At 57.8% G+C, this 14,383-nt stretch overlaps 1 protein-coding gene across 1 annotated transcript; it reads left to right on the forward strand.

The window, feature by feature from the left end:
• Positions 1–261: 261 nt before the first annotated feature.
• Positions 262–2,492, forward strand: LOC135405790 (zinc finger protein 239-like). The gene has a single exon (XM_064640391.1). The coding sequence runs from the start codon at positions 262–264 to the stop codon at positions 1,249–1,251; it is 990 nt and encodes a 329-aa protein (XP_064496461.1). The 3' UTR covers positions 1,252–2,492.
• Positions 2,493–14,383: the final 11,891 nt, after the last annotated feature.

Below are 14,383 nucleotides of genomic sequence, written 5' to 3' on the forward strand. Positions count from 1 at the left end.
TGGTTTTGGGGTTTTTATGGGCACAGGATGCCTGGTGAGTTCTAGGGCTGGACTTGGGCAGGAGAAACACCCAAGGCAACGCACTCACTCCTTGTTTTCCCCCCCCCATCAGGATTTCTGCTTCCCAAAGCTTGGGCGGATGGAGGAGGCGGCTGCGAGGAAGAGGAAGATGCCGCGGACCCCCCAAGCAGGTGAGGAGGAAGTCAGTGCCCCTTTGGGTCGGTCTTTTGTGGCCGTCCTGCCGGGGCCGGAGTTGGGGGGATGTCCTTGGGCTTCCCTGTGGGCCAGAGGCAAATCCCCTGCCTGTCCTTGTTGCTTCCTGCCCCAGGCCCCGAGGTGAGGCCGGAGAGCGCGGAGGACAAATCCCGGCGGCAGAGCCTGGTGGGAGAGGCCGTTTTGAAGGGCTCCCCGGCGCAGGAAGGCAGCGGGGAGGAAAAGGGCCGGAGATGCCCCCGCAGGAGGGGCTGCAAAGCCAGCCCAGGGGGCTGTGAGGAGGAAAGAGCCAGCGTGTGCCGGGAAGGCGGCCGGAGCTTGAGGTGGAGCTGCGAGCTGGTGGTCCCTGAGCAGCCTCCCAGCAGAGAGGAGCACTTCAGGTGCTTAGAATGTGGGAAGAGCTTCAGGACGAGCACCAACCTCCTGAGGCACCAGCACATCCACAGTGGGGAACGGCCCTACAAGTGTAGGGAATGTGGGAAGAGCTTCAGTGACAGCGCCCACCTGCTCCGACACCAGGTGATCCACAGTGGGGAAAAGCCCTACACGTGTGGGAAATGTGGGAACAGCTTCAGCCAGAAGTCCTGCCTGATCCGCCACCAGCTCATCCACACTGGAGAACAACCTTACACCTGTGGGGAATGTGGGAAGAGCTTCAACCGGAGATTCAACCTCCGCACTCATCTGGGCCTGCACTCCAGGGAACGGCCCTACAAGTGCTTGGAATGTGGGAAGAGCTTCAGCCAGAGCTCTGATCTGATCCACCACCAGAAGATCCACAGTGGGGAACGGCCCTACAAGTGCCCGGAATGTGGAAAGAGGTTTAGAACCAGCTCCCATCTCCTCATGCATGAGCAGATACACACGGGGGAGAGGCCCTTCCGCTGCAGCGACTGCGGGAAGGGCTTCAAACGCAACTCCCACCTCGTCATCCACCGTCGCATCCACACCGGGGAGAAGCCCTACAAGTGTGACGAGTGTGAGAGGAGCTTCACCAACAGCTCTGCCTTGACCTACCACCAACGGACCCACCAGTAATGGAAGCCCCGAGTGCCCCGACTGCGGGAAGAGCTTCGGCCGCTGCTCCAACTCCATCAGCCATGGGAGGACCTGCATTGGATGATCCACAGGGACCCCCGTTGGGCACAGACCTGGTGACCAACATTCCTGGTGATCCATGTTGGGCAGTGTATTGGGGCCTTGGGCATAATGTATTTAAGGAGGAAAAAAACCTTGTGCAGATGGAATTGGGTGCAGAGAGGAGCAGAGTGGGAATAGGGGAGAGGAACAGCTCTGCAGACCCCCAGGGCAATGCAGGAGGAGGGGCAGGAGGTGCCCCAGGCCTGGAGCTGAGATTCCCCTGCAGCCCAAGGAGGAGCCCACGGCGGAGCAGGGGATGCCCACAAAGAAGGATGTGAGCCCGTGGGCAGCCCGTGCTGGAGCAGAGTCCCTGCAGCTGCTGTGGCCCCAGAGAGCTCCAAGGGTCTCATCAGCACTGCTGGTTGTGGGGCCACTCAGAGGGGCTTTAGGCACAGGAATTGTCCTTCCTGGCCCCAATGGAAGTCTGTGACTTTCTCTGAAATTTGGAGAACAAAAATAGGATTCTACTTGGGTTGTTCTTCAGGTTGTTCATTAAAAAAGCAGGAGCTCGTTGTCTCAAGGACTTGCACAGCTCCGAGGGGTTTTCAGTCCCAGCCCCCCAGGTCACCCCCCAAGGTGCTGGACGGCCCTTCAGACCCACCTGAGCCCACCCCCCATGTGCCCACCCTGTGCAGGGCAGCTCGGGGAGCCCCCGGGACAGGGGATGGTGCCTCTGGACCTGCCTCCCGAGGGGCTTTTGCCACCCCTGGGGGGCACAGAGGGGACAGGGGCACCCTCAGCTCCTCCTGCCACGAGCTGAGCTGGGACAACAGCCTGAGCTCCCGGGGTCTGGGCAGGTCCTGCTCCCTCCTGGGGCTTTGCCTGGATGCTCCTGTGCTCCTCAAATAAAAACACAAAAAGCTCATAATCCCCCAAGGGCCCAGCAGTCACAGCTCTCCTCAGCAAAGCAAAACTGGTTCCATAGGAGTGATTTGTGAAATATTTATAAGGAAAAATAGTCAAAACACCAGACCAAGGATCAACTGACAGAGACGAAAATACCTGTGGAAGCTGCTGTTGAGTCACTGGCAACTGCAAAGTGTTTCTATACTTACTAAAACTATATAACCCCCCTCCATCAATGCCCAGCAGGTGTTGTTGGCATCACTAGTGTAAATAAAATTATTACCAGGCTGGTACTTGCCCAGGTGAGAACCCTCTGTCTGTGTCTGCAAAGGGAAGACCCCAAAGGATGATTTTTTTCCTTTCCCAGTGCTTGAATTTTTAATAAGGTTTAATTGATGCCGTGTTTTGTTCCTGTCCTCGAGCCCCAAATTCCTCCTGGTGGGGCAGCCCCGCCGAGCTTTGCAGCTGGGAAACCCGATCTGGGGGTTTGCTCCCTGTTCCTCAGGTGCTTGAACACAGCAGAGGGGCAGCGGGACCCTCCAGCCCTGCCCCAAGAGCCCGTGGGGGCAACTCCCCGGGCAGCCCGAGGGACAGCGCCAGGGCGGCCGTCAGGGCCCCGAGGGGACAGCGGGGACAGCGGGGGGGCTGCGGCGAGGCCCCCCCACGGCTCTGGAATGGCAGATCCAGAATGGGGGTGGGGAAGGGGTGCGGAAAAAAGGGGGGGCTCGAGAGCACCCGTCACCCCCCACCCCCAGAGCCCGAGGCAGGGTGTCCTGGGGCAAAGCCCTGGTGAGACCCCCCAAAGCCCTGCAGCCCCCCCTGCACAGGGGGATGCAGGGGCTCGGAAAGGGATTGCAGGGGTTGTGGAGCTGGATACGGGGGTGCAGGGGGGTCCCAGAGCTGGGGAAGGAGATGCATGGGGGTCTCAGTGCCCAGGACCAGGGATTCAAGGGGAGCCCGGGCTCAAGGGAAAGGGGGGCTCCCCCCGGAATGGGGGTCCCGGGGGGGCACACACGCTCCGGGGGGGGACACACGACCCCCGGGGACCCCCCTCAGCTCCTCCCGCGGGCGGAGGCCGAGCCCCAGCCCAGGGAGACGAAGCCAAAGACGGAGCCCCGACCCCCGTCAGCATCTTGGGGGGGCGGCGTCCGGCGGCAGCTCTGGGGGGGCGGGGGGGGCAGGACCCGGGAAACGGCGGCGGCTGCTGGGAAGGGACTGGGACGGACTGGGATGGACTGGGACACTGGGATACACCGGGACCAGGACTGGGATCCCTCGGGACCAGAACTGGGGCAACAGGGATCATACTGGGAGCAACTGGGACTGTCACCGAACGGGAATAAAACTCTCTGTCACTGGAATGTCAGGATTAGAAAGCGGTTTTATTTTTTTCAGCACTGGGTGCGGGGGTGGGGGGTCGGGGGTTCTCCTCCCATCACCCCCACACTGGGCTGTCTCACACCCTGGTTTCTGTGGATGTAACTAATACATGTGCATTACATTTCTCCAAACTCATGCATATATACTAAATACTCCCACAGATTCTCTTACACATTTGAATCAGTTCTCAGAACTCATTTACATCAGAGTAGGGGTCTCTTGAGGGTCTCTGGTGGCCCTTTGGGGAACATCCCTTCTCCAAATTATCCTTTTCTGGTCACAGGCCTGAAAAAATAGTTTCTTCTTCTGGAATGCTTCCCAGCTCTGGGGGCTGGCCAAGATACTCCTTCTTATCAGTGGTGCTTTTCCCGGCATCAGACCTGGCCCCGGGGGGATCGGGGGTCGTTCCCAACCGGCTCCGCTCCGCCCTCGGGCCCCGCTGGGGCCGCCCCGCAGTTCCCACCCGGCTCCGCCGCACGGCCCGGGCCCCGCGTGTCCCGCTGCCGCCTGCCCGGCCCCGCCGAGCCCAGAAACGCCGCCAAATCGCTCAGAGGGACCAAAAACCCTTCCCGTGGGCAGCGAGGGGCGCGGGGGGTCCCTGTGAAGGCCCTTCCCCTCAGTCACTGCTGGGCACCCGCCGCCCCCGCCCCGAGCCGGGGCCCTTCCCAGCGCTCCCAGTGTGCCCAGCCAGCCCCGAGCGCCCCAGGGAGGGCTTCAGCTGGGCACGGCACACAAGGGCTGCTGGGGGGTCCCACCTCACTGCGGGGCCCTTGGTTCTTCCCGGGCTGGGCAAACCCGGCGGGTGGAGTTTTGTGCCAGAACTCTGTCCCCTCCTGCGCTCGGCCCACGGGATTCGGGGCCGTTTTCCCTTTTGGGGCAAATAAATCCGAGGTGTTGAGCACTGACAGGACGCAGCAGCCCTGCAGCCTGCGGAGCCCGGGCTGGCCTGTGCCTGGCAGAGGAACAAAGCAGCTCAGAGACAAATGACTCCGTGGTTAATTAGCCTAAGAAATTGCTCCTAATTAGGGGGCAGGAGAAGTGAGGCCCCAGGGCTTCCTACCCCCCACACGGCTGGGAAAGGCCAGCCAGGAGCTCCACAACACTGTATTTGTGTCTATTTTCAGATAGATCTGGCATTGCATTGATCGATTCTCGACATTTTATGCCTGTTTAATGATATTTTATTGATTCTCTTTGAGATCAGGATCATCATCTGGATCTTTATGGACATGGTGCTTTCCAAGGAGAGCAGGACACAAGCAGAGCCAGGAGAACCAGCCTGCAATCACACAGTGCCACCTGGCAGAGATGTTGTAGAGCAAAGACTCCAGGTTGGAAGGAAACTCTGCATTCAGTGAGCTGCCTGGAGAATGTGTGCCCACAGCTCTGTGGGAAGCTGCCAGCAGGGAATAACATTCCCAAGCAGCTGCATCTCTGCCCGGGAGGAAGGACTGTCTGCAGGTTCAGACACTTCTGAGTTTGACCCTTCAGACCATAGTGACCCTTTCAGAGAAAACACTGAGCACAAGTGTGTTTGAAGAGCTCAAGCTGACTGAGAAGGCCTGCAAAGCATCCTGGAGAGCTGATTTCCAAGATCTCCGTGGGCATTTGGCACCTTGATAAACTTCTCTTCTTCCCTCAGTGCCCAGGGAACACCAGACAGGGTCACCCAAGGGTTTCCCTTGGAGTGCCCTGGGCTTGGCTGGTGGAATCTTCTTGGGGGAGGGCAGGGATGAGATGAAGGCAGTTGGGTGAGACTTTGGAGTGGAAGATTGTGCCTGTTTGGGGTTTTCTGCCTTGAAAAAAAGCTCACCATGAGCTGTAGAAGGCCCTGTGCTGGGTAGATTCAGCTACTTGAATAAAGTTTTCAGTTTAAGATCTTTGTTTTTTAGGAGCTCCTGATACCTCCAAAAGCCAGGTCAGGATTGCCAACAATTTCCTTTCCTATGTGGATATAATTACTTGGCAGGATTCTGTTGTGGAGTCTAATGCTCTGTACTACGACATTTCTGGACTAGTATTCCCAGGAGCATCCCAAGCATTGTATCCTGCTCCCTTCTCTAATGTATCCATATATAAAACTCAGTAATTTCCCTTTTACAGCCTATTTATTTACCTAAATGAGTTCATTTGACTTCCATATATTAAGGGATGGCTTTATTTCCTGGTATATTTTTCCTGATGAAATAAATAATCCAACAGTTCTGCTGGAGTCCAAGTTCTTAAATCACTGGAGTTTTCATTGCATGTATTGTGTAACAGGTTGAAAACTTCCTTAACTGGCAGCTGGAACAAAACTCCATCCAGTTCCCAGAGCTTGCAAACCTCCTTCTTAAACAGCAGGAAGAGCCACAGTAGATGCCCAAGTGCTGCAGAATGGCAGGAAATGCAGGCAGTGCAGTGGTTGCAGTGTGTGAATCTCTGCAGTTCAGCAGAGGCTCCTCATCCCTCTGGAGCAGGGAGGTCACTGCTGGGAAGTTGTGCTGTGCAGAAGCCTTGAGCTCCTGTGGCAGGACGAGCACAGGGCAGTGCCACGGCCTTTGTGGGGAAGATCCTGCCGGGCCTGCCAAGTGCTGCTGCTCTTTGTAAAGCGGGAGAGTTGTGGGTCCTTGCGAGGAGGAGAATGAAGATGTTCAGCAGCAGAAAGCAGAGCAGAGCAGTGCCCTCCTTTTGTCCGGGACTGCCGAGGGGGCACTGAACCTGGCGAGCCCTGAGCCAGGAGCAGCAGGAGGGCAGTGTAAACCCGACAGTCCTGGAACAGCAGGAGAGGCTGCAGAGCTGGAGAAGGAATTCTGCGGGAATACTCAAGTCCGGAATGCTGCTGGAAGCGTCCCTTTGGCCCCTAGAATTGCCCTGGGAGTTTGCTGCCAGGCTTTGCTGCTCTCCTGCTGCAGTGAGTCAATGGGAGCTGCCGGGTGCTGTGGGCTGGCGATGCCGTGGGGAGCAGCTGCCCGGCCGTGGTGCCCCTTGCCGTGGGTGCCGTGCGGGCTGACGGTGCCGGCGGGTTCCGTGGCAGCGCCGGAGCCCGGCGGGATCCGCAGCGCGTCCCGCCCGGCGCTGCAGGACCGGCAACGGCAGCGAGGGCTGCCAGGCCTTGGGAAAGCTGCGACCTGCAGGAGCTGTCAGGGCTCCAAGGCACAGCCCGGGGGGCAGCAGAGACACAGAGTTCCTGCTGTGCCCATTCCCGTTCCTGCCGTGCCCATTCCCATTGCTGGTAATGCCCAGCCTGCTCCCAGTGTCCCCGTTCCTGTCCCCAGTGTCCCCATCCTGGTCCCCCACATTCCCATTCCCGCTCCTGGTGTTCCCATTACCAGTTGCTGGTAATGTCCAACCTGTTTGTCGTGACCCCATCCTGGTCCCCCATGTCCCCATTCCCATTCCTGGTGTTGCCATTCCCAACTCCTGATGTCCCCATTCCCAGTTCCTGTTGTCCGCAACCTTCAGCTGGTCTTCCCATCCTGTTCCTGGTGTCCCCATCCCTTTCCCCATTGTCTCCTGGTGTTCCCATTCCCTGTTCCTGGTGTCCCCAACCTGCTCTTGGTATCCCCATTCCCAACTTCTGGTGACTCCAACTTGTTCCCAGTGTCCCCATCCTGGTCCCCCAAGTCCCCATTCCCATTCCTGCTGGTAATGCCCAGCCTGCTCCCAGTGTCCCTGTTCCTGTCCCCCTTGTTCCCATCCTGGTCTTCCACATCCCCATTCCCAGTGTTCCCATCCCAGTCCTGAAGTCCCCATTCCCATTCCTGCTGTCCCCAGCCTGTTCCCAGTGTCCCCATCCAAGCCCCCTCTCACCATTCCCATTCCTGGTTCCCACAGAGGGAGCCGGAGGAGGGAGCCAGGATTTATTGCCCAAAGCAGGAGATTTTCACACCCAAATTAAAGCCTCAGGAATAATTGTGGTCCTGGGTTTCACACAGGAAAAAGCAGGAAGTTGATCCATTGGGAAGAGCCGCAGGGGGGCCGGGGTGGGTGGGAGCAGCGGGATGAGCTCTGCCAGCAGCTCCTGCCTTTCCGCAGGGAGAGGGAAGGGGCGGATCCAGCTCCAGGATCGCTCAGGCTGTGATTCCTGCTGGGATGAGAGCGGGGAAAGGAGTCACCCTGTCCCTGTTCCCATCCCAGGGGATGGATCTGGCTGTGGAACCCAGGGAGAGTAGGAACTGCTCCAGATTCCCTCCTGATCCTGCTCCATCCATCCCACCCCAATCCCAATCCATCCATCCCACCCCAACCCCACTCCAGAATCCAGCCCTGATCCCAGTCCACAATTCCACCTGAGCCCACCCTGGACTTCTGTCCAAGTTAGAACAGCTGGGACCGATTCATCACTGGATGGGTGTAGCCCAAAACTGTGGATTCTATGGCCTTCCATGCCATTTTCCCAGGAACTGTTGTCAGGGGGCAGGGAGGAGGGGAGGGGGCCTGCGAGGTGGGGGGTGTTCCTGTCCTCATACCCTTTTATGGAATTCCCTACTCTGAGTATCCTCATAGCCTTCTATGGAATTCCCCGCTCTGAGGGAAGAACTAAGCATCCTTTTATGGAATTCCCCGCTCTGAGGGGAGGACTGGGCATTCCTGCCTGAACTGGAGAATATATAAACCTGGAGTTTCGGAACCTTTTTCCCACTCGTGGGATCCAGAGGAGGACTGCAGCTCACTGCTCTCAACCAGCCTGAGACCACCATCCTGAACTGGACTGCAACCACCACTTTTGACCAGACTGCAACAGCTCTCCCACCAGAAGGTTTTTCCCTCTCCCTTTACTTTGGACTCGGGGGGGACCCAAGGAACAGCACTTTGTTCATGGCCCAGGGTGCTGGGTTCTACATTTGGGTTTTGTGGATTAAAACCAATTGCTTGTCTGTATAATCTGACTTATTGGGCAAGGGGGGCCCAAGGGGGGCCCAAGGGGGCCCAAGGAGGCTGGGCCAGGGGGGGAAGGGCTGCAGGGGGCGGATCCCAGAGGAGGAAACCCGCCAAAAGCGGCGGCCCAGCCGAGGGAGGAGCCGAGCGGGAGCACAAAGAAGAGCAGCCAAAAGGTCCTGGCGGTCGCTCGGCAATGGCGGAGGGGGCGAGAGCGGTTTGGGGGCCCCCCGTGAGAGCCGGGGGGGAACCCCGGTAGCCGCGGAGTGGGGAGAGCGGAGAGGGGCGATCCCGGAGCTGGGGGACCCCCGGAATGCTGGAGGGGGGGGGAGCAGAGAGGGAGCGCCGGGCCCCTTAAGCGGGGGTCCCAGAGAGGGGGAAGGCCTTGGAGTGTGGAGAGGAGGGGGGGCCTTGAGGCGGGGTGGGAGCCGAGAGCGCCAAGAGGTTTGCAAGGGTGGGAGGCGAGAGAGGAGGGCCGGCCGGCCCCGGGAGGCAGAGTGGGGAGAAGTGAGCCCTGGGACCCCCCTGGCAACACTAAAGGGGACCCCGGAGAGTGGGAACCCCCCGGAGCTGCGGGACCCCCGGCAGCCCGGAGAAGGGGGACCCCCAATGCAGGCAGAAGTGCCATCAGGCCAGACAGGGGGGACCCCCCAAACCCCAGAGAGCAGAGAGGGGGAACTCCTGGGAGGGGATTTTGGGCTGAATGTTGGTGTTTTGGGGGATTTTATGGACACAAGATGCCCACTGAGTCCTAGAGCTGGACTTGGGCAGGAGGAACCCCCAAGGCAACGCACTCACACCTTGTTTTCCCCCCATCAGGATTTTTGCTTCCCAAAGATTTAGCGGATGGAGGAGGAAGAGGAAGATGCCGCGGGCCCCCCAGGCAGGTGAGGAGGAAGTCAGTGCCCCTTTGGGTCGGTCTTTTGGGGCCGTCCTGCCGGGGCCGGAGTTGGGGGGATGTCCTTGGGTTTCCCTGTGGACCGGAGGTAAATCCCCTGCGTGTCCTTGTTGCTTCCTGCCCCAGGCCCCGAGGTGAGGCCGGAGAGCGCGGAGGACAAATCCCGGCGGCAGAGCCTGGTGGGAGAGGCCGTTTTGAAGGGCTTCCCGGCGCAGGAAGGCAGCAGGGAGGAAAAGGGCCGGAGATGCGCCCGCAGGAGGGGCTGCAAAGCCAGCCCAGGGGGCTGTGAGGAGGAAAGAGCCAGCGTGTGCCGGGAAGGCGGCCGGAGCTTGAGGCGGAGCTGCGAACTGGTGGTCCCTGAGCAGCCTCCCAGCAGGGAAAAGCCGTTCAGGTGTTTGGAATGTGGGAAGAGCTTCAGCAAGAGAACCAACCTCCAGAGGCACCAGCACATCCACACTGGGGAACGGCCCTACACGTGTGGGCAGTGTGGGAAGAGCTTCAGTGACAACTCCAACCTCTGCAAGCACTGTCGCATCCACAGTGGGGAAAGGCCCTACACATGTGGGGAGTGTGGGAAGAGCTTCAAACGGACCTCCACCCTGCTCCGACACCAGATGATCCACAGTGGGGAAAGGCCCTACATGTGTGAGGAACGTGGGAAGAACTTCAATCGGATCTCCACCCTGCTCCGACACCAGATGATCCACAGTGGGGAAAGGCCCTACATGTGTGGGGAGTGTGGGAAGAGCTTCACTCAGAGCTCCAACCTGCTCCGACACCAGATGATCCACAGTGGGAAAGGCCCTACACGTGTGCAGAGTGTGGGAAGAGCTTCAGGGACAGCTCCATCCTTTGCAAACACCGTTGCATCCACACCAGGGAATGGCCCTACAAGTGTTTGGAATGTGGGAAGAGCTTTAGCAGAAGCACCAAGCTGCTCAGCCACCAGCACATCCACACTGGGGAACAGCCCTACACGTCTAGGGAATGTGGGACAGCTCCACCCTCTACACCCACCGTCGCCTCCACATCAGGGAGAGGCCCTTCCACTGTGGGGAGTGTGGGAAGAGCTTCACGCAGAGCTCTTCCTTGACCTCCCACCAACGGACCCACCGGTAAGAGAAGCCCCGAGTGCCCCGACTGCGGGAAGAGCTTCGGCCGCTGCTCCAACTCCATCAGCCATGGGAGGACCCGCGTTGGATGATCCACAGGGACCCCCGTTGGGCACAGACCTGGTGTGCTGGTTTAATGGTAAACCAGCAGGGGAAATGACAGTGGTGACATCACAGGGACATCGATGACATCACAGGGACAGTGGTGACATCACCGGGGGTTAATTTTGGTGTGAAAATCTCCTGCTTTGGGCAATAAATTCTGGCTCCTGCTCCGGCATCTGGCAATTCCTCTCTGGGAACCAAGAATAAAAATGGGGACAAGGGGAATGGGAATGGGAACACCTGGAATGGGAATGGGAACATTGGAAGTAGACTGGGAACAACAGGAATGGGAATGCAGACATCAGGAACTGGTAATGGAGGCACCTGGATTGGGAATGGGGACACCGGGGAGAGGGATGGAGACACTGGGAGCAGGTTAGGGACACCAGGAATGGGAATGGGGACACCAGGAATTGGAATGGAGACACCAGGAACTGGGATGGGAACACCTGGAATGGGAATGGAAACATTGGGAGCAGACTGGGGACACCAGGAATTGGAATGCGGACACCCGGAATGGGAACACCTGGAATGGGAATAGGGAAAACAGAGGTGGGATGGGAACACCTGGAATGGAAATTGGTTCACGTGGAATGGGAATGGGAACTCCTGGAATGGGAATGGGGACACCTGGAATGGGATGGGAACAACTGGAATGGGATGGGAACAACTAGAATGGGATGGGAACACCTGGAACAGGAATGCAAACCCGTGGAATGGGAATGGGAACACCCGGGCCCGGGCTGTGTCCCTGGTGAAACAGGAGGCCAGGCCCAAAAGAGTTCACTAAGAAATTTGGGCCTGCTAACAAGCTCCCAACAGCCAAGACCATCTGTGCTCGTTCTGTTCTACTGACTGGAGCAAAGCTTCAGAGAATAGTACAGGAACATGTCCTGGGCCTAGAGGGGATAAATTAGAGAGACAGCAGGATCAGGGAGACATTGGAAGAGGAGGAATAGGCCGGGAGCCAGGGCTTTTTCCAAGCTTCAGGGAGCGGGTCAAGAAGAATGGAAGAGAAGGAAGGTCAAGCTGAGGAAGATGAGTTGAAGCCCCCAGAGCCATGGAGGAAGAGTGGAAGTCCCCTCAGGATTGAGGGCCAAGAGAAGCACCGCCCCAAGCCCCGCCTGAGCTCCACCTATACTCCACCTATTATTAATATGCAGAGATAGATGTTGGAATCACTTGAATATGCATTTAGTCCCAGCTGAAGATTGTATAAAAATGCTGATTTTGTGTGAAGCCTTGGAGCAAGTTTGTCCAGCACGAGCTGGCTTGCTCCCAACGTTGAATAAACAAATACCTTGCTGCTTAAAGATAAAAAAGTCTCTGAGCAGTTTCTCGGACCGATTTTTCGGATTCAGCGCCCAGTCAGTCCCAGGATGATCCCAGTCACTCCTGGTCTCTCCCAGTTGCTCCCAGTTTCCTCCATGTGGTCCCACTCATTCCCAGTTGCCCCCAGAAGTTTCCAGCATGATCCCAGTTGCTCACAGCCACTTCCAGTCATCCCCAGTGCACTCCCAGTTGCTCCCAGTATGATCCCAATCACCTCCTGCATGATCCCACTCACTCTTGATATGATCCCGGTATGATCCCAGTCACCCTCAGTGTGGTCTCAGTTGCTCCCCGCATGGACCAAGCTGCTCCCACTGTGATCCCAGTATGGTCCCAGTTGCTCCCAGTTGCCCCTAGCACAGATCCAGTCACTCCAAGTGTGATCCCGGTCCTCCCTTCTGACAGTCCCACTCAATCCCAGTTGCTTCTATTGTAGATCCAATCAATCACGGTTCCTTCCAGTTGCCCCCAGCCTGGTCCTAATTCCCCTTCACGTAGTCCCAGTCACTCCCAGTACAGTCCCAGTTACCCCCACCATGGTTGCAGACACTCCCAGTATATCCCAGTAGAGCCCTCAGCATGCTCATAGTCCTTCCCAGTCACTCCCAGATGCCCCAGTAACATTCCAGTTTCCACCAGTATGATCCCAGTGACTCCAAGGCACTCCCACTATATCCTATGTGGCCTCCAGTTGCTCCCAGTAGCCCTCAGTGTGGTCCCAGTTGCCTACAATATGATCCCTGTTGCCCCATTTCTGGTCCTGGAGGGTCCCAGTGTGCTCAGATCCTGCTCCCGGGGGGTCCTGCTGGGTCCCAGTCCTGGTCCCGGTGTATCTTGGTGTCCCAGTCCATCCCAGTCTGTCCCAGTCTGTCCCAGTCCATCCCAGTCCGTTCCAGTCCGTCCCAGTCCATCCCAGTCCATCCCAGTCCATCCCAGTCCATCCCAGTCCGTCCCAGTCCATTCCAGTCCATCCCAGTCCATCCCCGTCCATCCCAGTCCATCCCAGTCCATCCCAGTCCCTTCCCAGCAGCCGCCGCCGTTTCCCGGGTCCTGCCCCCCCGCCCCCCCAAGATGCTGACGGGGGTCGGGGCTCCGTCTTTGCCTTCGTCTCCCTGGGCCTGCCTGGAATGAAGGGGCCGCTGGGACACTGCGGGACCTCCTGAAACCAAAGGAACCCTGGGAGAATTTGGATACTCCTGGAATCAAGGCACAATTGGGACACTGCAGGGCCCCATGGAAAAAAAGGAACCTTGTGACACTGCGGAATTCATGGAATCCAGGGGCCTTTGTGACAGGGGGGCCTCATGGAACCAAAGGAAGCCTGAGGTGTTTCAGAAGGTCATGGAATCAAGGGGACACTGGGACACTGCAGGGCCTCTGGCAATTAAAGGAACACTGGGACACTGGGGCAGGACATCCCCCCTGCAATGGCACCAAGACAATGCCCCATTTGCAAAGGGGTCAGTGCTGAGCTGAGAGGAGGCCAGGAAAAGCCAGGAGATGTTGGACCCCAGACTGGTTTGACCCCAAATGAAGCCCCTGATGGTGAGGGAACCCCTGGAGTCCAAGGACTGTCAGTCCATGGGTTTCTACCAGAAAGGATCAGTCCCCTTTCCCAGGGGCAGGTTCTTCCAACAGAACCCTTCTTGGGGGTGTGTGGAGATTCCTGCCTTGGCTGGGGACCCCCCCAAAGGTCACTGCTGGAGGTTGAGAGCAGAGCGCTCATGGGGGAGTTCCATCCATCTCTAATTAAGAATTATTGCTTGTTTGCCAGCTTTAATAGAATTGCTTCAACAATTGCTTTAGTGTAGTGCCCTGTCCTATCTTATCCTGTACTACTGGTAGTTTTAGTGTTTCTACTGTTCACTAAATAATTCTGACTAAAACCTTTTGTGTCATCATTTGCAAAAATAAATAATTCATTTTCTATCAATAGATCTGATTTGCCATCATTAAAGCCTGGGGGACAAACGTGGTTCAGTCCCCCCTCTAGAATTGCTCTAAATTTCAACTGTTGGCACAATGCAAGGCTGAGATTGGATCCAGCAGCCCCCAGCAGCCCAGAGGAAGTTGGGAGCTCAGGGGGACCACCCCCCTTTCCCAACCCCCAGTGCCCAAAGACTCTCATGGGACTGTCCATCCCTCCAGACCACCCCCCCTTTTCCACCCCTCTCCCTGTTCCTCCCACTTTTCCATGGTCCCCTCAATCACCAGGCCCCAGAGGATCACTTTTGGCTTCCAATCCCCACTTTTCCCCCCTCTCCCACCCCTTACACATCATTCCCCCAATCCCCAGCCCCCTCATGCTCAGTTTGGGGGTCCCACCCTCCCCTTTTCCCCACTCTTCTGACCTCTCCCACCTTTTTCCCATCATCCCCCAATTCTCAGTCTCCCTCCCCCTCCACTTTTGGGGGGTCCCACTCCCCTCCCACTTACTTTGGGGTCCCACCACCCCTTTTATCCCCTCTGATTCACCGACCCCCCCCTTCCCAACACC

This window comes from Pseudopipra pipra, chromosome W (genome assembly GCF_036250125.1).
Source record: "Pseudopipra pipra isolate bDixPip1 chromosome W, bDixPip1.hap1, whole genome shotgun sequence".
NCBI classification, from domain to species: Eukaryota; Metazoa; Chordata; class Aves; order Passeriformes; family Pipridae; genus Pseudopipra; species Pseudopipra pipra.